The sequence below is a fragment of the Aethalodelphis obliquidens genome, unplaced genomic scaffold, assembly GCF_003676395.1.
Source record: "Aethalodelphis obliquidens isolate GAN/ISIS:26980383/991018 unplaced genomic scaffold, ASM367639v1 scaffold2, whole genome shotgun sequence".
NCBI classification, from domain to species: domain Eukaryota; kingdom Metazoa; phylum Chordata; class Mammalia; order Artiodactyla; family Delphinidae; genus Aethalodelphis; species Aethalodelphis obliquidens.
In genome coordinates this window covers 88,505,857-88,532,589 of record NW_020837946.1, presented here as the reverse complement: position 1 = coordinate 88,532,589, position 26,733 = coordinate 88,505,857, and the positions used below count along the sequence as shown (strand labels likewise).

The 26,733-nt window shown below is 36.1% G+C and overlaps 1 protein-coding gene across 1 annotated transcript in view; it reads right to left on the bottom strand.

The window, feature by feature from the left end:
• The window catches only part of LRP1B (LDL receptor related protein 1B), a 1,467,083-nt gene that overhangs the window by 452,036 nt on the left and 988,314 nt on the right, over positions 1–26,733 (bottom strand). The window contains exons 37-39 of the mRNA XM_027078335.1: positions 26,578–26,729; positions 26,157–26,281; positions 24,512–24,883 (exon numbers count right to left, since the gene is read on the bottom strand). Coding sequence (XP_026934136.1) covers positions 24,512–24,883; positions 26,157–26,281; positions 26,578–26,729 — 649 coding nt within the window. The remainder of the gene's footprint in view (positions 1–24,511; positions 24,884–26,156; positions 26,282–26,577; positions 26,730–26,733) is intronic.

Sequence of the window (26,733 nt, the reverse complement as noted above, 5' to 3'; positions counted from 1 at the left end):
ATTCTGGGATGGTTTGTTAAACAAGTCTAGCTGATATAAACTAATCTCTCAACTAAACTAGGGATCAGAAAAGAAATATATGTAATTATGTTTAAACTGACATTTAACACAAAAATGATCCTGATCAGGGATTAGTAATCTCACTATCCCCACCCTCACTCACCTACTGACACCTTATTTTGCAGTGATCCAATATTGGGACATTTATTTATATCTGAATCACTATCTGTTCCCAAAGTCCACCTCAAATCTCTACAATTGCTCTGTCCTCTAAGAGCTGTATCAATTTGCCAGTCTCCTATTCATCCTTCTCTCAATTCCTAATCAGACTCACTAAAATACTTTGAGAGTCCACAATAGGTTTCTAGTTTTATGATAAACATTGGCCCTAACTCTCTTTCACATGGACATGGTCCAGCAGTTTCTGATTATGCAAACAGAAACCTTGTCAGACCATCTAACATGATCTACCAGGGCAGTCTCTTGAGCCTGAACACCTTGCAGAAAACTTTTCGGCTACTTTCTTGGTAAGTCTGTGATTCTCAACATGGGAATTCTAGTATTTGCCCATGTTTCTTGGGAATATTGTTGTCAGCTATTTGGACACATATAAGAAGAACTGGGCAGCATTCAACCTGTGAATAATCCTAACACTGTTGACTAAAGATTCTTGAGTTCTCCTTGTAAGTTATCTGCCTCCAAGACCTGAACCACACTGTGTATTGACTTTGTAGAACTTCAATAGAATGTTCTACACATTTTTTCTTTCTCTAGCATAATGCTCCTCATGAATTTTTCTACTCCTTATATTAAGAAGCCTCTACCCACGGTTCCAATGTCTCTTGTTCAAGTACGTCATTACCTTCTGGATTTGGCCTTGGTTCATGTTGTGGGGTAAGAGACTTTAGAATAATCACGCCATCCCAAAACATGACACTTTAGCATGAGGATTATTTTGAGCTGAAGCAAACTGGGACACGGCAGATGCAGGAGAAGCTCTCTGCTCTCCTCCTATCCACCTGAAAAGTGGACATAAATTTCCCTTTTCAAGGTGTTCCCTCTCTTGTACCAGGAACAATCATCATCACCGGATATGAAGATAACACTGAAATGAATCTGCATAAACAACACATTACTAAAGAACCTTTATCTTCCATTAGTTTTCCCATATATTTTCCTCCCCACAATTTACTGCTTCTAGAAGCCCAAAACGCTTTCCTTTGTTGAACCATTTCTCTATAATTTATCACCCTTTGTTAAAATTGTATATAAGTCCCTGGGTCTAACTATTTCTTTAGGTCTTCACTCCTTTTCCGTGAAGGTTTCCCCTTTTCCATTAAAAAAATTGCCTTTTCTCTTGTTAAGCTATTTTTTTGTTCAGTTTAATTTGTAGCTCACTGACCAAAACATAAAAGGGTGGAGGAAAAGTTGTGTTCCTCCCCAACACCTGCCATAGGCCATCTTCTATGAGAAACTCCAATATCTTAGGAAATTGTGAATTTATGGAAGCCATATTGAAACTAATTTACAGCCTGCAACTTAAGCGGGAGATCTCATGTTCTCTTTTCCTCAGCACTAATCATGACTCACTCCAGATTTTGTTCTCCATAATTAACGTTACCCTCTCTCTTCCTTTGGACCATAAAAATTATTCCTTGCCTCACTGCTTGCTGAGTCCCTATGCACAACTTTCACCCTTTAATTTTATCCTTTTCCTGTTAATTTCAATATCTAATAAAACAGTGCTCCATTATAAGTTTCCAGTAGCTGCAATTATCTAAATAGGTAATCTGAAAATTTCTTTAGCTAATAAGTGTAACATGACTAAAAGTCATTTCTTTATTTTATAAAATCTGACTTTTAATAGCTAAAATTCTTACATTTTGAGACTGAATGTCTCTATGATATGTACCAAGCAAATTAAAAATAAATACATTTTAAAAGCTGACATTTTTTACCTTTGAAATTGCAAAAAGAAAAATTAACATAATCAAATGTATTTTTAGGCACTCATAAAAGGATATAGAACTAGCCCATTTAAAGAAAAAGACATTTCTAGTGAAATATAATTTAAAAGCAAGTCATATTGCCACTAGTAGCCATGAGTAACAGAGGTGGTAATATAACGATTTAACAAATCTTAACATTTTGCTATAAATGCTTCAGAGTTTTAAAGACAAACACATTAAAGTTGTGTTGGAACCATATATCCTTTCAGCACCATTTCTCCTTGTTACTCCCTTGAGAAAGCAAAATGTTGATGTTTGTGTGTGTGATTTTCAAGATGTATTACTTAGTTTTTATTTAGGCTTCTTATTTTGAGCTAATTTTAAACTTACAGAGAAGTTTCAAAAACAGAACAAAGAGTTCCCTTCTATCTCTCATGATAACATCTCACATAACCATCACAAAATTATCACAAAAGGATTACTAGGTTTTAAAAATATTACTATGTATCTTTCTATCCAAAAATAATACATAGCATCGTTTAGCATATTTTTCAATCTTACATACCATATTACACTGTAATATCATTTGGCAATATTTTTGTTGTGTTGTATTGTTGTAATCAAATTGTATTTGGTTAATGTGGATAGATAGATATAACACTAGGTTTTGTTTTGTTGTTATTGTTATTTTACTGTTGTACAATATGCCATTGTTTTCTCTAAAAGTAGAATTGCGTAAGTTTACTCTAAAAGTGGGAACTGCTTCATGGAAGAATGTATACTCTTCCAATTTTTCAAAATACTGCAAAATGGCTCTCTAAAGTGGTTGTACAAAATAGTCATTTTCAATAGCGTATGAGAGTTCTGGTTTGGCCACATTGTCAGATCTTTAAAAAATTGGCAAATTTATGGGTGGAAAATAGCATCTCGTTGTTTGACTAGGAATTTTCTTGATGATTGGTGAGGCTGAATATACTTTAATATAATGTTTCCTTTTCCAGGATTTGCCTCCTGGCATAACAATCCCATATTTCTGTTAGTCTTTGTAGTGGTACATTATAAACTGTAGTTTCAATCCTTTGTTGCTTTTAGGAAATACAAATACCTTCTGCTAGTGTTTGTCTGTTTTGCCTTTTAAAGTTCTTTATATCTTCTGCTGCAAAGAGTTTTTAACTTCAATGAGGTAAAATATACCAAACTTACACTTTTTGTGTCTAATTTTTGAAATATGTTCCTATCTGGAGTGCATAAATATATTCTTCTATATTTTCTTTGAAATTAAAAAGTAGCACATTTACATGATCAGTGTAGCTGAAACATTTTTATTGGTAATAATTTCTTTTATAAAAAAATTTTTATTGAAGTATAGTTGATTTACAATATTGTGTTTCAGGTGTACAACAGACCAATCCATTTCATATATACACACACACATATATATATATATACAGCTATATATGCAAATATATTTGCATACACTATCTTCAGTTTCTTCGTTTGTTAGGTTATTAAAACATATTGAGTACAGTTACCTATGCTATATAAGTAGGTCCTTGCTAATTATCTATTTTATATATAGTAGTGTGTATAACTTAATCTCAACCTCCTCATTTATCCCTCCCTCTCCCCTCTTTTCCCCCTTTGATAGCCATGTTTGTTTTCTAAATCTCTAAGTCTATTATTGTTTTTTAAATAAGTTCATTTGTATTTATTTATTTTTTAGATTCTGCATATAAGCAATGTCACATGATATTTGTCTTTCTCTAACTGACTTCATTTAGTATGACAATCTCCAGGTCCATCCACATTGCTGCAAATGGCATTATTTCCTTCTTTTTTATGTGTGAGTAATATTCCATTGTATATATCTACCATACCTCCTTTATCCATTCATCTGTCAATGGACATTTAGGTTGCTTCCATGTCTTGGCTATTGTAAACAGCACTGTACTGAACACTCGGTGCATGTATCCTTTTGAACCATTGTATTCTCTGGATATATGACCAGGAGTGGGATTGCTGGATCATATGGTAACTCTATTTTTAGTTTTCTAAGGAACCTCCGTACTGTTCTCCATAGAGGCTGTATCAATTTACATTTCCACCAACAAGGTAGGAGGGTTCCCTTTCCTCCACACACTCTCCAGCATTTATTGTTTGTAGATTTTTTGATGATGGCCATTCTGACTGGTGTGAGGTGATACCTCTTTGTGGTTTTGATTTGCATTTCTCTTGTAACTAGTGACGTTGAGCATCCTTTCATGTGCTTGTTGGCCATCTTGGAGAGATGTCTATTTCGGTCCTCTGCCCATTTTTTGATTGGGTTGTTCGTTTTTTTGATATTGAGCTCCATGAGCTGTTTGCATATTTTGGAGATAAATCCCTTGTAAGTTGCTTCATTTGCAAATATTTTCTCCCATTCTGAGGATTGTTTTTTTGTTTTGTTTATGGTTTTCTTTGCTGTGCAAAAGCTTTTATTAGGTCCCATTTGTTTATTTTTGTTTTTATTTTCATTATTCTACGTGGTGGATCAAAAATGATCTTGCCATGATTTATGTCAGAGAGTGTTCTGCCTATGTTTTCCTCTAAGAGTTTTATAGTATCTCGCCTAACATTTAAGCCTGTAATCCATTTTGAGTTTATTTTTGTGTATGGTGTTAGAGAGTGTTCTAATTTCATTCTTTTACATGTAGCTGTCTAGTTTTCCCAGCACCACTTATTGAAGAAACTGTCTTTTCTCCATTGTACATTCTTGTCTCCTATGTCATAGATTAGGTGGCCATAGGTGCATGGGTTTACCTCTGGACTTTCTATCCTGTTCCATTGATCTATATTTCTGTTTTTGTGCCAGTACCATACTGTTTTGATTTCTGTACCTTTGTAGTATAGTCTGAAGTCATGGAGCCTGATTCCTCCAGCTCCATTCTTCTTTCTCAAGATTGCTTTGGCTATTAGGGGTCTTTTGTGTTTCCATACAAATTGTACATTTTTTGTTCTAATTTTGTGAAAAATGTCTTTGATAGAGATTGCATTGAATCCGTAGACTGCTTTGCATAGTATAGTCATTTTGACAATATTGATTCTTCCAATCCAAGAATATGGTATATTTCTCCATCTCTTCGTGTCATTTCAATTTCTTTTATCAGTGTCTTATAGTTTTCGGAATACAGGTCTTTTGTATCCTTAGGTAGGTTTATTCCTAGGTACTTTTTTTTTTTTTTTGATGCAGTGGTAAACGCAATTGTTTCCTTAATCTCTCTTTCTGATATTTTGTTGTTAGTGTATAGGGATGCAAGAGTTTTCTGTGTATTAATTTTGTATCCTAGCACTTTACCGAATTCATTGATGAACTCTCGTAGTTTTCTGGTAGCATCTTTAGGGTTTTCTATGTATAGTATCATGTCATCTGCAAACAGATAGTTTTACTTCTTTTTTTTCCAATTTGGATTCTTTTATATCTTTTTATTCTCTGTGGCTAAAACTTCCAAAACTATGTTGAATAAAAGTGGCAAGAGTGGGCATCCTTGTCTTGTTCCTGATCTTAGAGGAAGTGCTGTCAGCTTTTCACTATTGAGTGTGATGTTAGCTGTAAGTTTGTCATATATGTCCTTTATTGTGTTGAGGTAGGTTCCCTCTACGCCCATTTTCTGGAGAGTTTTTACCATAAATGGTGTTGAATTTTGTCAGATGCAGATTTTTTTCTGCATCTATTGAGATGATTATATGGTTTTTATTCTTCAATTTGTTAGTATAGTGTATCACATTGACTGATTTGCATATATTGAAGAATCCTTGCATCCCTGGGATAAATCCCACTTGATCAGGGTGTATGATCCTTTTAATGTGTTGTTGGATTCTGTTTGCTAGTATTTTGTTGAGAAGTTTTTTGTCTGTGTTCATCAGTGATATTGACCTGTAATTTTCTTTTTTTGTGATGTCTTTGTCTGGTTTTGGTATCAGGGTGATAGTGGCCTCATAGAATGAGCTTGGCAATGTTCCTTCCTCTGCAATTTTTGGAAGAGTTTCAGAAGGGTAGATGTTAAATCTTCTCTAAATGTTTGATAGAATTCATCTGTGAAGCCATCTGGTCCTGGACTTTTGTTTTTTGGGAGTTTTTTAATTGCACTTTCAATTTCAATACTTGTGATTGGGCTGTTCATATTTTCTATTTCTTCCTGGTTCAGTCTTGGATGTTTGCACCTTTCTAGGAATTTGTCCATTTCTTCTAGGTTGTCCATTTTATTGGCGTATAGTTTCCTGCAGTAGTCTGTTATAATTCTTTGTATTTCTGTAGTGTCCATTACAACTTCTCCTTTTTCATTTCTAATTTTATTGATTTGAGTCCTCTCTCCTTTTTCTTGATGAATCAAGCTAAAGGTTTATCAATTTTGTTTATCTTTTCAGAAAACCATCTTTTAGTTTAATTGATCTTTTCTATTGTTTTCTTCATCTCTAGTTTATTTATTTCTGCTCTGATCTTTATGGTTTCTTTCCTTCTACTAAGTTGGAGTTTTGTTTTTTCTTCTTTCTCTGGTTGTTTGAACTGTAAGGTTAGGTTGTTTATTTGAGATTTTTCTTGTTTCCTGAGGTAAGATTGTATTGCTATAAACTTCCCTCTTAGAACTCCTTTTGCTACGTCCCATAGGTTTGGATCAACATGTTTTTGTTTTCATTTGTGTCTCAGTATTTTTTGATTTCCTCTTTGATTTCTTCAGTGACCCATTGGTTATTTAATAACATATTGTTTAGCCTCCATGTGTTTGTGTTTTTTACAGTTTCCTTTTTTCCTGTAATTGATTTCTAATTTCAGAGGGTTTTGGTCAGGAAAGATGTTTGATATGATTTCAATTTTCTGAAATTTATTAAGGCTTGATTTGTGACCTAAGGTGTGAACTGTCCTGGAGAATGTTTCATGTACACTTGAGAAGGAAGTGTATTCTGCTGCTTTCTGATGGAATGCCCTGTAAATACCAGTTAAGTCTATGTGGTCTAATGTGTCCTTTAAGGTTTGTGTTTCCTTATTAATTTTCTGTTTGGATGATGTGTCCATTGGTGTAATGGGGTTTAAAGTTCCCCACTATTGCTGTGTTACTGTTGATTTCCCCTTCTGTGGCTGTTAGCATTTGCCTTATATAGTGAGGTGCTCCTATGTTGGGTGCATAAATATTTACAATTGTTATATCTTCTTCCTTGTTTGATCCCTTGATCAAGATGTACTGTCCTTCCTTGTCCCTTGTAACAGTCTTTATTTAAAAGTCTATTTTGTTTAGTATGAGTATTGCCACTCCAGCTTCTTTTGATTTCTATTTGCATGGAAATTCTTTTTCCATAGCCTCACTTTTAATCTGTATGTGTCCCTAGGTCTGACGTGGGTCTCTTGTAGACAGCATATATACAGGTTTTGTTTTTATATCCATTCAGCCAGTCTATGTCTTTTGGTTGGAGCAGTTAATCCATTTACATTTAAGGTAATTATCAATATGTATGTTCCTATTGCCATTTTCTTAATTGTTTTGGGTTTTTTCTTGTAGGTCTTTTTTCTTCCCTTCCTGTTTTGTTCTCTTCTCTTGTGTGTTTTCCACCTAGAAAAGTTCCTTTAGCATTTGTTGTAAAGCTGGTTTGGTGGTGCTGAATTCTCTTAGCTTTTGCTTGTCTGTAAAGCTTTTGATTTCTCCATCAAATCTGAATGAGAGCCTTGCTGGGTAGAGTATTCTTGGTTGTAGGTTTTTCCCTTTCACCCCTTTAAATATATAATGCCCCTCCCTTCTGGCCTGCAGTGTTTCTGCTGCAAAAATCAGCTGATAACCTTATAGGGATTCCCTTGGATGTTTTTTACTGCTTTTCCCTTGTTGCTTTTAATATGTTTTCTTTGTATTACATTTTTTCTTAATTTGATTAATTTGTGTCTTGGCCTGTTCCTCCTTGGGTTTATCATATATGAGATTCTCTGTGCTTCCTGGACTTGGTTGACTATTTCCTTTCCCATGTTATGGAAGTTTATTTAGTATAATCTCTTCAAATATTTTCTCAGGTCCTTTTTTTTTCTCTTCTTCTTCTGGGGCCCCTATAATTTGAATGTTGGTGCATTTAATGTTCTCCCAGAGGTCTCTGAGGCTGTCCTCATTTCTTTTCATTCTTTTTCTTTTATTCTGTTTTGTGGCAGTGATTTCCACCATTCTCTCTCTTCCAGCTCACTTATCCATTCTTCTGCCTTGGTTATTCTGCCATTGATTCCTTCTAGTGTATTTTTCATTTCAGTTATTGCACCGTTCATCTCTGTTTGTTTGTTCTTTAGTTTTTCTAGGTCCTTGTTAAACATCTCTTGCATCTTCTCAATCCATGCCTCCATTCTTTTTGTGAAATCTTGGATCATCTTTACTATCATTATTCTGAATTCTTTTTCAGGTAGATTGCCTATCTCCTCTTCATTTAGTTGTTCTTGTAGGTTTTTATCTTGCTCCTTTGTCTGCAGCAGATTTCCCTTTTGTCTCATTTTGTCTAACTTACTGTGTTTGTGGTGTCCTTTCTGCAGGCTGCAGGATCGTAGCTCCTTTTGCTTCTGGTGTCTGCCCTGGGGTGCGTGAGTTGGATATTGAGTGAGGCCTCCCCTTTGCTCTGTGGTTGTCACCGCCCCTCTCAGGGGCATGGTGTGCTCTGTAGTTGTTGAGGTAGAAGCCCTGAGATCTGTTTCTTAGCTGTGTTTCTGATCTGCGGTGCGAGATAGGTGGGATTGGAGCACTCCCACTTGGAGAGAAGCTTCTAAGTATTCCTCTTCTGGGGCTGTTCACCTGTGAGTGTGCTCAGTTGTGTCCCCTTTCACCCATTGTACAGGCTCACAAAGTACACTGTTGTTTGCACTCCTCTCAGTCCCACCATTTGCTGGCAAATGGCTTTCATGACTCTCAGGTATTGTTTTCACCAGGCCACCAGCACAGATCCATTGAGGTCAGGTCCCAGTACTGCAGTAGTCATGCATCTGTACCCACTGTGGGATCTATGGAGGCAGCTCAGACTCTGGCCTCACCCAACCCTCAACTGTATGTGCACACAAAGCCCACAGCTGCTAAAGCCAGATCCGTATCAGCTGCAGGAGCACTTGTTGTCTGTTTGGATGTTCCTTAGGCAATGAATTTAGGAAGCCATCAGCAGAGGTTTGCTCCATGGTTTGTGTAGCTGTGAAGAGAGATTTCAGGTCTTCTTCCTTAGTTGCACAGCCCCTGGGGCTCAGCTGTGATTTCAGCTCCACTTCTGCATGTTTTCCTCCCACCAGTTTCTGCCCCCGAGGCTGCCCTGGAGCACACGTGTCCGCACAGGCCAGTGAAGGCATTCACAGGCATGGCCAGCACAGCTGGAGGAGGCTTTGGCAGGGTGGTGCCTGGGCCACAGGATCGGCGCAGCCTGAGGAGGCTTTGGCAGGGGCGGTTCTCAGGCCCACCAGGACCGGTGTGACCTTTGGAGGCTTTGGCAGGGGTAGCACTTGGGCCCGCCGGGGCCTGCATGGCTGGAGGAGGTTTTAGCTTGAGAGGCAGGTGAGCCCGCTGAGGCAGGCACCCCTGCTAGTGCCTGCAGAGGCAGAGGCCCGCCATATGGGGAAGGGAGTTTCAAAGGTGGCCCTGCCCCTTGCATGCCAGTCAACAAATGCACCATGCTTCTATGGTGGTCCAGGTTTCTCCCTCAATCTTTTCCAGTTGTGGAGCTCCTTAGTCCCATCCTTTCAGGCTGTCTCTTCACAGCCAACATCTATCCTCTCCCTGGGTCTGCTCTCCAAACCCCACTTTCCAGCACCCAGCCCCCCTCTACACCACGAGACACATGACTTGGGCTGGAGTGTGCAGGGCTGTAGCATGGACCATGCACGTAGTTCCTACTCTGTCCTCACAGAGACTGGATGCTGCATTCCCCTCTGATCCCCCAAGCTTCCTCTCTATCCCAGGTGATCTCTCCACTGTGAGGTGGCTTTCCTGACTGTGGGAACCTCTCCTCTCCTTCAGCTCCCCTGCCCAGGGTGCTGGTCTCATCCTGTTTCCTCTTTTCTTTCTTTCTTTCATCCTAGCTGGTTGCATGGGGATTTTTCTTGTCCTTTTAGGTGTCCAAGGACCTCTACTAGTGTTCAATAGGTGCCCTGTGAGAATTGTTTCATTTGTAGATGTATTCTTGTTGTACTTGTGAGGAGAGGCGAACTCCAAATCCTCCTATTTTGCCATCTTGACTCCTCCCCCTGATCGATTTTGTTTTTTTATATAAATTTATTTATTTTTGGCTGTGTTGGGTCTTTGTTGCTGCGCATGGGCTTACTCTAGTTGTGGCAAGCGGGGGCTACTCTTTGTTGCAGTGTGCATGCTTCTCTTTGCAGTAGCTTCTTGTTGCAGAGCACAGGCTCTAGGTGTGCAGGCTTCAGTAGTTGTGGCATGCAGGCTCTAGAGCACAGGCTCAGTAGTTGTGGTACATGGTCATAGTTGATCCGTGGCATGTGGGATCTTCCAGACCAGGGATCGAACCCGTGTTCCCTGCATTGGCAGGTGGATTCTTAATCACTGGAACACCAGGGAAGTCCCAATTTTCTTATATTTAGCCAGATTTGCTTTGTGGCCCAGCATGCATTCTATTCTGAAGAATGTTCCATGGGAACTTGAAAAGAATGTGTATTCTGCTGCTTTAGGATGGAATGTTTTATAAATATTAAGTCCATCTGGTCTAATTTGTCATTTAAGACCTGTGTTTCCTTACTGATTTTCTGTCTGCATGATCTGTCCACTGATGTAAGCGAGGTGTCAAAGTCCCACACTGTTATTGTGTTATTGTTGATTTATCCTTTAAGGCTGTTAGCATTTTATATATTGAGGTTTTCCTGTGTTGGGTACATATAAATATTTACAATATTATATCTTCTTGGATTGATGACTTGATCATTATGTATTGTCTTTCTTTGTCTCTTGTAACAGTCTTTATTTTAAAGTCTATTTTGTCTGATATGAGAATTGCTACTCCAGCTTTCCTTTGATTTTCATTTGCATGGAATACCTTTTTCTGTCCCCTCACTTTCAGTCTATATGTGTCTCTAGATCTGATGTGGGTCTCTTGTAGACAGCATATATATGGGTCTTATTTGTGTATCCATTCCGTCAGTCTATGTCTTCTGGTGGAAGCATTTAATCCTTTTACATTTAAGGTAATTATCTATTTTATATGTTCTTATTGCCATTTTGTTAATTGTTTTAGATTTGTTTGTGTAGATCTCTTTTTCTTGCTTTTCTCTTTTGTTCTCTTGTGACTTGATGACTATCTTTAGTGTTGTGTTTGGATTCCTTTTAATTTTAGTGTGTACATCTATTATAGATATTTTGTTTGCAGTTACCATGAGGTTTTGGTATAGCGGTCTACATGTACACATGACTTTTAAGTTGCAGACCTCTTAATTTCAAATATCCTGCATTCATACTCTCCTCCTCTTATGATTACTGGTTTTGATATCATATTTGTATGTAGATGATTTTCTACCTTTACTATATGTTTGCCTTTACTGGTGAGCTTTCCTATTAATTGTCTTGTTTCTACTTCCAGCGTTTTCTGCTTAGAGAAGTTCTTTTGGCAGTTGTTGTAAAGCTGGTTTGGTGGTGATGAGTTCTTTTAGTTTTTGCTTATCTGTAAAGCTTTTGATTTATCCACTGAATCTGAACGAGAGCCCTGCTGCTGGATAGAGTGTTCTTGGTTGTAGGTTATTCCCTTTCATCACTTTAAATATATGGCGCCACTCCCCTGTGGCCTGCAGAATTTCAGCTGAAAAATCAGCTGATAACCTTATGTAAATTCCCTTGTATGTTATTTTTTGCTTTTCCCTTGTTGCTTTTAATATTTTCTCTTTGTCTTTAATTTTTGTCAATTTGATTAATGTGTTTCTTGGCATGTTTCTGCTTGGGTTTATCCTGTATGGGACTCTGTGCTTTTCCTGGACTTGGGTGATTGTTTCATTTCCCATGTTAGGGAAGTTTTCAGCTATTATTTCTTCAAATATTTTCAGGCTCTTTCTCTCTCTCTTCTCCTTTTAGGACCCCTATAATGCAAATGTTAGTGTGTTTGATATTGTCCCAGAGGTCTCTTAAACTGCCCTTATTTTCTTCATTATTTTTCTTTATTCCATTCCATGGCAGTGATTTCCACCATTCTGTCTTCAGCCCACTGATTTGTTCTTCTGCCTCATTTAGTCTGCTATTGATTCATTCTACTATATTTTTAATTTCAGTTATTGTATTCTTCAACCCTGTTTGGTTGCTCTTTATATTTTCTGACTCTTTGGTAAAATATTTTTATAACTTCTTGCTCTGTGCATTCATTCTTTTCCTGAGTTCTTGGATCACCTTTACAATAATTATTTTGAACTCTTTCTCAGGTAGATCGCCTATCTCCACTTCACTTAGTTGTTCTTGTGTTTTATCTTGTTCTTTCATCTGCAACATATTCCTTTGTCATCTCATTTTGTTCACATTTCTATTTGTATTTTTATGTATGTGGTAGTTTAGTTACACTTCTCTATCTTGGAGAAGTGGCCCTCTGTAGGGGATGTCTTATGTGTCCCAGCATTATACTCCCCTTCACTCAAGGGCCAAAGACCAGCTGTTTCCCCAGAATAGGTTCTGACTTGTGTTTATGGACTCAGTTTGGCAGGCTGCAGTATGGTGGTTTCCTAGCTTCTGGTGTCTTCCCCTGGTGAGTGAGGCTGGTCTAAAGGCTTGTTCAGGCTTCCTGGTCGGAGGGTCTGCCCACTAGCTAGGTGTTGTCCCTCTGGTAGGCAGGGATATGTCAAGTGGTGTGTCTAAAGGTGGTTGTGGGCTCAGGAAGTCTTTAGGCAGCCTGTCTTCTGATGGTTGGGGCTGTGTTCCCACCCTGTTGGTGGTTTGGCCTGAGGCATCCCAGCACTGGAGCTTACAGGCTGTTGGGTGGGGCCAGGTCTTGGGGCCAAAGACCCAAAATGTCTGCCACCTTTTATGACCCCAGAGAGAGCTATAGCCATCTGCCACCTCCCCAGGGACACTCTAAGACTAGCAGGTAGGTCTGGCACACGTTCTTCTGGAGTCACTGCTTCTGCCCAGGGTCCCAGTGCCTGCGAGACCTATGTGCACCCTCCAGGAGTGAAGTCTCTGTTTCCCCCAGTCCTGTGGAGCTCCTACAATCAAGCTCTGCTAGCCTTCAAAGCCAAATGCTCTGTGGACTCCTCCCAATGCTGGACCCCTAGGCTGGGGCAACTGGTGTGGGGCTCAGAGCTTTCACTTCTGTGGGAGAACTTCTGCAATATAATCAAGCTCCAGTTTGTGGGTTGCTAATCTGGGCAGTATGGGATTTGAGTATATTGTGAGTGTGCCCCTCCTACCATGGTTTCTTCTTCATGTCTTTGGATGAGGAATATCTTTTTTTCTTTTGGTAGATTCCAGTCTTCTTTATTGATGGTTGTTCAGCAGTTAGTTGTGATTTTGGTGTGTTTGTGAGAGGAGGTGAGCTCACGGTCCTTTTACTTCACCATCTTTCTCAACTGAAACTTATTTTTGAGTACAGTATAAGCTAGAGATAGAATTTTACTTATTTCTTGCATGCAAATTGTACTAGCAAAATTTATTAAATGCAGTTCATTATTTTTCAACTGATTTGTAATATCAACTTAACAAAAACATTTACAAGACATGTATGTGTGGATCTGCTTAAGTCCTCTTTTCCATTTTACTATTCTTTTAATAATATCACATTGTTTTCATTATTATAACTTTATAATAAGTGAAATTCTTGTCAAGGAGAGACTACAAATTTATATTTTTTCAAAATTGCCTTAGGTATTATTGGAATTTTGCTGTTCCATGTACATTTTAGGATCAGCATATGAAGTTGCATGAAAAAAGTTACTTTCCCATCATGAAAATTACATTTTCTCCCTTTATTTAAAGTCATTCTTTATGTCCACTAATATTTTATAATTTTCTCTATTACAATTTTGTGCATCCTTTGTTTTTATTTCTAGTTTGAGAAGTTTTGCTTAATTACATGTTTTAACCGGTTATTGAATGTAAGGAAACATTTTGACCTTATTTTAAGCCATGTTGTTTTTTTAAATGATAAACTGCTCTGATTGATTGGCTAAAACAAAACATCAGAATGAATCCTATGGAATAAAGATATTAATCTGTAAAACTGAAACATATATACCAAGTCATAATGTAAAACACAAATTTACTACTTTATTATGGTCAAGTTTGAAGCCATTATTTTAAGGTTTTTTGGTTTGTTTTTTAGTGAGAATATGTCGATGTACTGTTACTGATTTTGTATGTCTGGAACAATCTTTATTTCCCTTCATTTTGAATAACAGTTTAGGATTATATATTTCCTTAGGAGTGTGAACATATTTCTAATGAGGAGTGTGAACATATTTCTAATGCTTCTGGTGAGATGCCTGCTTAAATTCAATTATTGTTCCTCTGTAGATAATCTCTCTATTACTTCTGGTAGCATTTTAAGGTTGTCCCTTTTTTTTAATTATTCTCTGAAATTTTACTTTGATGGCTGACTTAATTTTATGATTCTTTTTCAGTACTCAGAATTCATTTTCAATCTAAGGACCCATTTATTTCCTCTTTTGTAGTAAACTCCATTATTGTTTCTTGGATGATATTTTTCTTTCCTTCCCTCTCTTCTTTGTCATTTGTTGACCTCTACTAGCTATAATCATGTTGAACCTACCAACTTACCTTCCAAGTTTCACAACTGCTCTCATTTTATTCTGTAATTTACATATTAATTCCTCACTATTTATCATACCATTGGTTCATTCTCACTCTGACTAGTCCAACATAAACTTTATCAATTGGGATTTCCTTTTAATTTTTATTATTCTGACCATATTTTTCAGTTCTAAGATTTTTAGTTGTTTTCATTTTAATTATTTTTTTCTTATATAATTTTAGCCTCTTTGGTTTCACCATTTCTTGTACTTCTTATAAACATGTATTCCTTTTCCTCTCTGATGAACTCCCCCCAAAGTTATAAAAGTCTCCTTCTAATTGTTCTATTATTTGTTTTCACTCATCTGCTGGTTGGTACACTTTCCTTTTTAGCTGTATTTCTTTAAAATCCATCTATTGTGGAATTTGAATTTGCAGACTCTCCTTAATTTTTTAACCTCTCTTCCAGCACTCATTCCCTGTAGTTTGTTGGTTCAGTTGCCTTCACTTGGCTCCTGGGCCTTAAGCTGCAGCCCTGTCTTTCATAATTCACTTGGATTTTTGCTCCACAGGGCCGATGAGAACTTGAAAAGCCATCAATGTGTAAAAGACTGATGTTAGTGTTGGTCACAGGATTGTTTCTGTATTCTCTAAGCCTCTACGGCAAAAATGTCACATAGGACATTGGTATATGAAGGAGATGGCACAGCTTTAATTCAGCCTTATTTTCCTATGTGGCAGCCTCACCCCAGTCCCTGGTTCAAGCAGGCTTTAAACTTGCTCCCGTTCCTCTATATTTCAGTCATTCTAACTGCATTGTATTTCTGTTTATTAGTCAAGGAAAATCTTATTTTGTGCTTTGAAATTATGAATCTCTTCTTAGTTTTTATTTTTTATAATTATCATCAATCATGCTATGTTTTTAAAGCCAGAGATAACCTCGGTGTTTTAATATCATGTTGACCAACAGTCTTGACTCTTCATATATAAAAAGTGAAACACAGCATTTTCCCTTTGTCATACTTTGAGTTCCCAGAGGTTAAAAAAATAGACCTTTCATCTTTATTTGCCACTACCTAATAATCTATGGCACATTGTAAGCATGTAATACACATTTAAGTGTATTTAGTGGCTCTTCATCTCATCTTTTATACCTCAGAGCAAAAATTTAATTCTACATGAATTGAAAGATAAAGAAGAGAGCCTTCATCCTATCCTTTCCCCATATTCAGATATATAAAGGATCTAAACCTAAATCTGATTTGTAAAAGTATTTAGAACGCTCTTCTATCTTTAAATACTTAATCACATGTCAGCGAATTTATTTTTTTCGTAACTAACTGGTAAAAGATGTATCAAAATGAAATGTGTTTTTCCAGATTTATCAAAATAGAATATCAAAGGGGTTCTGAGTTAAGATGGCAGAGTACGAAGAGCCTGAGTTCATCTCCTCCCACAGAAACACCAAAACTACAACTACATGTGGAACAACCATTTCTGAGAACAACCTGAACACTAGCAGAATAGATTTTCTACAACTATGCGTATAAAGAAAAGGTTACATCAAGACAAGAAGGAGGAGCAGAATGGTGTTCTAATCAGAACCCACACAACTAGTATAGTGGCACACAAGCAGGAGGAATATCACAGCTGCAGAGGTGCTCCCTGAGGAGCAAGGGTTCAAAGCATCACATTGGGCTCCCATCCCAGGGGACTTGCACTGGAAAGAAGAGCCCCATCTTTGAAAATCAGTGAAGACTATGTCCAAGAGAGCTCAAGACTCTGCTTTTGAAGAGCTCGTGCACAAACTCACTCCAAGTTCCAGTGCAGAGGCAGTAGCTTTGAAAAGCACCTGGGTCATGAGATTCATTGACTGATTTTAGGGCATGTGCCAGAGTGGCAGGAATCTGTTAGAACTTTCTCCAGGTACAGAAGTGCTGAAAGGCAACATGTTTTTAAACTCTCCTTCTACCTAGCTGACCTAGTGCTGGGAGGCACCATTTCTGTCATTATCCATCAACCCAGCTAACACTGGGCACCCTGTCCCAGTGTTCCCAAGGACCTGTCCTGCCCAACTCACCTACTTTGGCCAGTTCATCCAAAGTGGCTCCTTCTCTGCCCAACCTGGCAAGCTGCCTTGGATGACAATGGTGTCCCTCCAAAGCAGCAACCACTTTGGGGAGCCAGCTCCACCTATCAGGGTGCCCACAGGGGATTGTGCCTCTGGGCCCAACAGGACACATTCTACATAACGCCACTCTTTCAAGACTAGGAGACATAGCTGATTATTCTATATTCTAAGTACCTAAATAAACACAGACTTAGGCACAATGAGGAGACAAAGGAATACATTTCAAATAAAAAAACCAAAACCTCAGAAAAAAAGGTAAATAAAACATAGCTAGATAAGCAATTTATGTGATAAAAAGCTCAAATAGGCTCACCAAACTTGGGAAACAAGTGAATGAACTCAGCAAGCTCTTCTACAAAGAGAAAATATTAAAAAGAGAACCACTCGGAACCAAAGGATACAGTAACCAAAATAAAAAATAGGGGGAAGGACCAGCAGACAGGTTAGTGGAAATCACCCAATTGGAAGAGCAAGAAGAATGAATAATTTAATGAGTATAGTTTAAGAGACCTCTGGAACAATACAGTGTAAACTAAGATTTGCATTATAGGGATTCAAGAAGGATAAACAGAAAGGAATAGAAAAACTTTTTGAAGAAACAATGACTGAAAATTTCCCTAACCTGGCAAAGGAAAGAGACATCCAAGTCCAGGAAGCACAGAGAGTGCCAAACAAGATGAACCCAAAGAGACCCACACCGAGACATGTTATAATTAAAATGTCAAAAGTTAGAGAATCTTAAATTCAGCAAGAGAAAAATAAGTAACACGAAAGGAAACCCACAAAGACTATCCAGTGACTTTGCAGCAGAAACCTCACAGGCCAGAAGGAACTGGCTTGATATATCCAAAGTGCTGGAAGAAAAAACTTACAATCAAGAATACTCTGTCTGGTGAGGTTATCATTCAGAACTAAAGAAAGGAGAGATACAGAGTTTCCCAGACAAGCAAAAACTAAAGGAGTTCATCACCACTCAACTGGCCTTACAAGAAATGTTAAAGGGGCATCATTAAATGGAAAAGAAAAAGCCACAAATATGAAAAAACATCCTACTGGTAAAGGCAAACATGTAGTAAAGGTAGTGGATCAATCACTTCTAGAGCTAGTATGAAGGTTAAAAGACAGAAGTAGTAAAATTATCTACCTCTAAAATAATTACATAAGCAATACACAAAAAGATGTAAAATATGACACAAAATACACAAATTGTGAACAGGGTCAGTAAAAATGTAGTGCTTTTAGAATGTGCCCAAACTTATGCAACCATCAACTTAAATAACATATATGTAGGTTGTTATATATGAACCATATGGTAACCACAAACCAAACATCTATAATACATACACAAAAAATAAAGAGAAAGGAATATAAACATAACACTAAAGAAAGTCAACAAATCACAAAGGAGGAGAATGAGAGAAGAACAGAATAACTACAAAACAACCAGAAAATGATTAACAAAATGGCAATAAATACATAGCTATCAATAATCACTTTAAATGTAAATAGACAAAATGCTCCAATCAAAAGACAGGGTTGCTGAATGGATAAAGAAACACAACCTATATATATGCTGCCTACTAGAGACTCATATCTGAAGACACACACAGACTGGAAAGTGAAGGGATGGAAAAAGATATTCCATGCAAATGGAAACAAACAAAAGCTGGGATAGCAATATTTATATCAGACAAAATAGACTTTTAAACAAAGACTGTAACAAGGGACAAAGGAGGGCATCACATAATGATAAAGGGATTAATCAAACAAGAGGCTGTAACATTTGTTAATATCTATGCACCCAACATAGGAGCACCTAAATACATAAAGCAAATCACAGACATAAAGAAAAAAATGACAGTAACACAGTAATGCTAGGGAACTTTAACACAACCACTTACAACAATGGATAGAAGAAATCAATAAGGAAACATTGACTTAAATGACACATTAGATCAGATGGACCTAATAGATAACTAGACAAAATTCCAACCCCAAACAGCAAAATACACATTGTTTTCAAGCGCACACGGAATATTCTCCAGGACAGATTGCATGTTAGGCCACAAAACAAGTCTCAATAAATGAAGAAGACTGAATTCATATGAAGCATTTTTTTCTGACCGAAGCGTTATGAAACAAGAAATCATTTACAAGAAGAAAACTGTAAAAAAACAAATGTGGAGGCTAAACAACATGCTTCTAAACAACCAATGGGCCATTGAAGAAATTAAAGAGAAAATAGAAAAAATACCTTTGGAAAAATAAAAATAAAAACAAAAAATCCAAAATTTACAGGATGCAGCAAAAGCAGTTCTAAGAGGGAATTTTATACCAATACAGGCCTTTGTCAAGAACCAAGAAAAATCTCAAACAATCTAGCCTTACAACTGACACCACAGAAATACAAAGGATAGTAAGAGATTACTACAAAAAATTGTACACCAACTAATTGAACAACCTAGAAGAAATGGATAAATTCTTAGAAATATACAATTTTCCAAGGAAACAGAAAATCTCAGCAGACCAACAAACAAAAGTGTAGGACCAGACAGCTTCACAGATGAATTCTACCAAATCTTTAAAGAAGAGTTAATACCTCTCCTTCTCAAACTATCCCAAACAACTGAAGAGGAAAGAACAATTCCAAACTCATTCTATGAAGCCAACATTACTGATACAAAAACCAGATAAAAACAGTACAGTAAAACAGTACAGTAAAAGAAAGTTACAGGCCAATATCCCTGATGAACGTAGGCAGTACAGTGTTTGACATTGGTCTTAGCAGTATTTTTTTGCATCTATCTCTTCAGGCAAGGGCAACAAAAGTAAAAATAAACGTGACTATATCAAATTAATAAGCTTTTGTACAGTGAAGGAAACTATCAACCAAACAAAAAGGCAAACTACTGAACAGAAATATGTATATACTTCGATGTTTTCAGTTTAATTTCCCACAATATAAATAGGATCTGTAACTCAGCAACACCCTCCCATGGCATCTCTTAAATGTCATCAAACATAACATAGCCAGAGTTATCTTCATAAAACAAAAGTCCTATTATATACTTACCTTAGAACACTCCATTGTCTTCCCTTCATCTACTGAAAAAAATCATAACTCCTTATCTTGAATATTAGTATCTCAGTGTTCACTGTGCCATTTTCACAATAACCAAAGGTAGAAACTCGTGTCCATAAACAGATGAATGGATAAATAAAATATGTTATATACATACAATAAAATATTATTCAGCCATAAAGGGGAATGAACTTCTGACACCTGCTACAATATGGATTAACCTTCAAAACATTATACTGAGTGAATTGTGCCACACACAACAAAACATATATTGTATGATTCCACTTACATGAAATATATACAATAGCCAAATTCATCGAGAAAGAAAATAGATGAAAGATTACCAGAGAATACAGGGAGGGGGAATTGGGAGTAATTGCTTAAACAGGGTTTCTGTTTAAAGAGAGAAAACTGATTTGGAAGGACTTCCCTGTGGCACAGTGGTTAAGAATCCACCTGCCAATGCAGGGTACACGGGTTTGAGCCCTGGTCTGGGAAGATCCCACATGCTGCAGAGTGACTAAGCCCATGTGCCACAACTTCTGAGCCTGCACTCTAGAGCCTGTGAGCCACAACTACTGAAGCCCACATGCCTAGAGTCCATGCTCCACAACAAGAGAAGCCACTGCAATGAGAAGCCCATGCACCACAATGAAGAGTAGCCCCCACTTGCTGCAACTAGAGAAAGCCTATGTGCAGCAACGAAGACCCAAGGCAGCCAATAAATAAATAGATTTATTTTAAAAGTTTTGGAAATAGATGGTGATGGCTGCACAATATTGTGAATGTAATTGATGTCACTGAATTGTACAATTAAAAGTTGAAATGGCAAATGTTATGTTTTATATATTTTTACCTAATTTTAAAAATTAATAATGTAATAATGTAATATACTAATAATGTAGCATACCCAAAATTATTGAACAGTACACTTTTAATGAATGAGTTGTATGGTATGTATATTATATCTCAATGAAACTTTTTCTTTAATACTTCTTATCTTGGCAGACCAAATCCTTCAATATTGGACTTCTCTCTAGGACGCGATAGCCTCATCTCACACCATTCATGCCATGAAACCCATGTTCTAATCATGCCAAATGATGTGTCACTCCTTGTCTACCCTTTGCTTTTTCATGTCTTTATACTTAAAATTTTCTGAGCCTTTAGCCTAGAAGAGTAGTTTGTAATCTTTTTTGTTCTGAGGACTTTTACAGTCTTAAAAAGTATTGAAGACTCCAGCAAAATTTTTGTGTATGTGAGTTACGTCTATAGCTATTGTGTTAGAAATTTAAACTAAAAACTTTGTTTTGATATGTATTAATATATTTTAAAAAACAAAAATGAATTGACTGCATATTAATATAAATAACATCTAAAAAATAGCTGTATTTTTTTAAAATGAGAAGACAGCATTGTTTTATCATTTTATAAATTTGTTTACTCTCTGGATTACTAGAAGACAACTGGATTCTCACATCTACTACGTCCAATCTGTTGTGTTCTTTTAGTTGAAATTTGTGAAGAAAATCCAGCTTCACACAGCAGTGAAGTTGGAAAAGGAAGGAGGGTTTTAACAGCCTTTTCAGATAATTCTGGATATGATTTTATACTACAACAACACAAATGGTAGTTACTTAAAGGTTAGCTTCCGTGTGGAATCAGAAACTATAGTGATGAACTTTTCCTATTCTATTACATTAAAATTCATTGGTCTATCTTATACTCTGAATGGATCATTTACCCAGGCATGATTTTATCATGTCATTTGGAAAATATTGGTCCCCTGAGTTATGCATATCCTCCAAATGCTGACAATTTCAGCATGCAATACCCCCCCACTCCAAATCACTAGTAATATCACTACACATCTCATCAGAAGTATGGGAAGCTATCAAGCTAACTATGGTGGATACAAGTCTTGAAAATTTTAATTTTTACTTGAAATCTTGATTTTTATTTGCAATAAATAATGTAGGTCATTTTCCTTGGAGTGACAGACTCATTGCATTTAGTCTGCCATACACCCAGGTTTGAATAACCATAGTTTGTTCCTCATTCTTTTAAGTAAAAAATGATATTCCTTAAAAAAAGCATAAACTCAAATAATGACAGAAATACGTGGTATCCTTCAGGCAACTATACTTCAGAATGCATCAGAGTTCCTTATATGTATTTTATAATATCACACAGCATATTAAAGAGATGTGTATTGAAGGATTAATATTTAATAAAATTATTTTACTTTTTCTTCAAGGACATTCTTAAGTGAAACTGGCTCTTTTTTTTTTTTTTCCTGCTATTAAGTGGCAGTGAAAAATGCAATGACTACTAGTACTGTTTGGTACCACTGTATTGATTAGTGCTAAGGTACCGGCAATTTAGCCACAATGGCTTTTGCACCATTGGTGCAAATGTCAACACAGTGGAAAGGCAAATAAATATCTAGTATTATTATGAAAATAATTTTGATCTCTTATTATGAAAATAATTTTGAACATGTATTAGGAGACCCTAGGAACCAAATTTGGGGACCATTGGTCTAAAATTCATCCTTCTCCACCGGGCTCAACAGGCAGACTCCTATTGATCCCTTACATTTCCTCAACTCATCTCAGTGGCATCCTCTGCGCTTCCTCAGAAAGATTATTTATTCTCTAGGCCTTTAGTATATTATAGATTCTAGTGAATTTCAATGTCTGTTTACTCATAGTTTTCTTCTTAAACTATGGCTTCTAAAGGTCTATGGACTCATGTTCATCTTTATGCCCAGGGTACCTGACAAAGAATCTGGAGCACAGAAAATGAATAAGTTAGTTAATAGATTACAGATGCAACATAAGCACTTCCAACTCTGAATTGTGTCAGTCTAGGAAAATGGAGGGAGGACCAGAGAGAATTATAATGTAAACTTCATAGGGATATACCCAAAGAATCAGTAAGTCTTGAATATGTCTCAAGTCTATGATCAGTACAGTTATAGTTGCATCTTCATATATATACACACACACAGGGAAGCCAAAATGGCATGTGCTGGAATATACAAATTGTTATGAAATTATCAACTAGTAACCTAGAGAATAAAGAAACAAGAATGTGTATTTGTATATGCTTGAAAGTACACACTTGAACTGATTTGGAAAGGCTGTCAGGTTTGAATAGGCAAAAGGGATTGTGAGGATATTAAATACTGAAAGAACAAAATAAACTGTGACAGGCTTAGCATGGGATGGCAATGTACAATAGGGAGTTTGATGTGTTTTTCACATGAGTAAGCATATGAATAGATGCTGGATCTCACTAGTTATCAGGTAAATGTATATTAATATGTTGACTTTTTTAACATATTAGTCATAAGCTAATAATTATAAAATCATTGTCAAAAGTGTGGGAAAATGGATCTTTTTATAAACAGTTAATGAAAACATAAATTGATATGGTCTTTTTGGAGAAATGTGACCAGTTCTAAAAAAAAATAAAACAATGATTTTGCAGTTCTACTTCTAGGATTCTATGCTAAAGAAATATTCACATGTGTGAAAAAACATATTTATGTGCACAAATGTTCACTGTGACATTGTAGGTAGTGATAAGACACCAAAAACAACCTAAATGATTGTCAGTGAGAAAATGGTTAAATAAATTAGTTTACTCTTAGTATAGGATAGATGCAGGCTTTCAAAAGAATAAGATAGAGCCTTATCTTAAATAGCCTTAAAAGCTTTTTAAGATATATTGTAAGTGAAAAAAAGCAGGTGAATATTGTATCATTACATTTTTGTAATTACAAATGATACACATACTGCAAGAAAATTCTGGAGGCATGACAGCTGTCACTTACGAGTAAGTAAATGGAATTGATGTTGCAGGGATGAGGCAGAAACTTCAGTTAAAAATCCATATTACTTGAACATTTTATAATTTATGCATTATTTTGCAATTTAAAAAGTAATGAAAAAGATTGACCTCAGTATAGTGAAATTGGAAAAGTGAGGAATATATGGAAATCACATAGAGATAGAGAAGAGAGAGATGCTGAATGAGGAATATGAAGATTGTCCCTGTAAAAGTTGGATGACAGGAAAGAAGTTTCTCTAAATTATAATGTATAGATAATTCACACAATATTATGTTTGAGTCCTGTAAAATATTAAAAGTATTGTCCTGTAGACTATTAAAAATATTTTAAAAATATTAGATTATTTAATAACATTTTCTCATCAAGACTGTCATATATATGCACACAAAAAATCTGATACTTGAGAAAATAAAATTCACTGAATATAATTAGGTAGATATTCTTAAAGATATAATTTCACCCACTGGAATAAAATAAAATTAGTAAGTTTTATACTGAAAAATTATTTTCCATGAATTTAATACACTTATTAATAAGAAACATTATAAAGGAATATACTGAGTGTTCCATGATTAGAAGCTAATAATCATAATATTCACACTGTACATGCTAGCAGTTAATTACTTCTTTGACTTTTGGGGGTTTGGATGTTATAGTTTCACTCATTCTTGAATATAAACTCTAGGAAAATATAATTGCTACATGCAACTACCACTCTAATTTCTCTACTACTCCAAATGATACTCATTTCCACCAAACTGTTTAAAAATAAATTGTTGTACTTACTTTCAACAATTACTTGTCTGTCTTCCCAGTTATCTTTAATAAGCTGTATATTTCCAAAGTGTGCATCGCTGTAGAAGATTCGGTTGGTACCTTTTCTTCTTTGATTATAGTCAAAAGCCAAAGCTATGACATTCTTGAAATAATGTGGATTTTCGTATGGCCTTATTGGTGAATTTAAATTGGTTTCATCAGAAAGATGTATACTTTTTAATATTGTTCTCCCTGAATACAGCAAATAGCCTTCATGCCTTAAGCAAGTAACTCCATCCTCTGCCAAATATCCATGGGCACAAGCACAAGTTCTCTGGGAATTTCCTCGATAAAGACAGAGTTGCTGACATCCCCCATTGTCCTTGGCACAAACATTGGTCCCTAGGGAGAAAAAGAAGGTACACACACGTATGTCTGTGTTTTTTCTTTTGTTTTCCAGATAGTTTTTTCTTAGAAAAATATTAAAAATTTAATGTTGAATATTCTGGGTTATTTTATGCTTAACTTTTAGACTGGTCAGTATAAATCCAAACACTATAAAGTACTGCTATTTTTAATCACTTCAGTTTAAAACCTGGGATTTTTTTATTTCAAAGATCACATTCTTCTGCTCCCCTGACCATCCAAAGAGAAGCATAAAAAATTTCCCTTAATCAGCCAGTTAAGTGCATAACCCTTTTGCAACTTGATACTGAGATTACAATAGGTTGTATATATTGTAATCTTTGGTACAAGTAACTGATTCACGCAAAACATGAACTGCATTCATCAAAAGAAATAGGCAGTACCTTAAACTTGGTGTCTATGAAGTATATAAGATATCAAAGAAATTTATGGCTCTAATGTGCCTACCTTCCTAAGTATATTGGGCGTAAGTTTTTCACTCCAGTTTTGAGTGAAGATATAACATGATATTAAGATTTCTTTATCAGACTAATTCTCCTCTATGAATCCATCATCCTCTCCAAAATTATTATACCTTCCTTTGATGTCAAGAAAATTAATTACAATTTACTCTAATGGACATTTAAAATGAACATTATCTTAATGGAAGTGATTTAAAAAAATCCAAATCATGTCATATCAGTTTCAAAACACATATTTTAAAGAAATGATGACTCTGGACTTATTTCACACTAATAGCAACCTTCTGGAGCCATCATCACTTTATGTATTAAAATATAATCTGACATGAAAACAACCTTTTGGCCCAAGTAATGTGGCATATTTAGTTAGTTCTAAATAAAGTGTGTGACTATTAAAATATATATATATATATATAAAATCAAAAAAAAAATTTTGGCTGCTTTTTACTCTCTAATATCCTAATTGTGCTTTGTATACTTCATTGAACATGTATATTTATCAAGTGTTTCTATATTACTTAGTCTAAACCTATACTGAAGCCATACCAGGTATATAACATGTCCATATACATGCACTGTCCTAGGCAAAACTATCCATGAACTATTATATATTTATTTCATTAGGCTACTATGTGATTTTTGTAGGAAATTAGATGTAAAAAAAATAGGGTCTTGAGGTTTTGGACTCATATAAGAATTAATCCCTAACTTAAGTTTGATAAATAAATGTCAAAAAAAATAAGAGAAAGAAATAACATAAAACGTATTTATCATACAAGAGTGCTGACCTTTCTCTCTTACTCGGTTAAAGATTTTAACCTCCTTCAGGTTGACTCCAAGACCCGTTCTCATGGTTACGGTTTCTGTGGCATCATTCTTGTGGCCCCTTCTGATGGACCCGTTGGCATGTGCTCTGCCAAGAAATTGAACATACGTGATCAACAATCTTTAATCCAAATCAAGCCAGTTATTTAAGCTGAAGGTAACAGATGGCCCAGCAGAAGGGAAAGAAACCAACATTAGTCTGTGACATTGAAAGGGTTGAGCCTGGACTAGCAAGAGTGACTGACTGCCTCTTCTGTGGAAATTACATGGTTTTGTGAGATCCTTTCTGTGACCTTGCTAAGGAATGGCTAATCCTACAAGGGTAAAGCAATTGGCACTAAAATAACATTTTGAGACTCAAATACTTATGAAAAAATAAATTACCTGTCAGACCAGTAGATGTACGCCCCAAAGACTGCAACTGAAAACATATCCACATTGCTCCCTGACAGCACCATCTCACGATTCCCGCCAGTCTCAAGGTCAATTCTTTCTATCTTGTCTATACGAGCATCACACCAATACAATTTATTTTCCTAA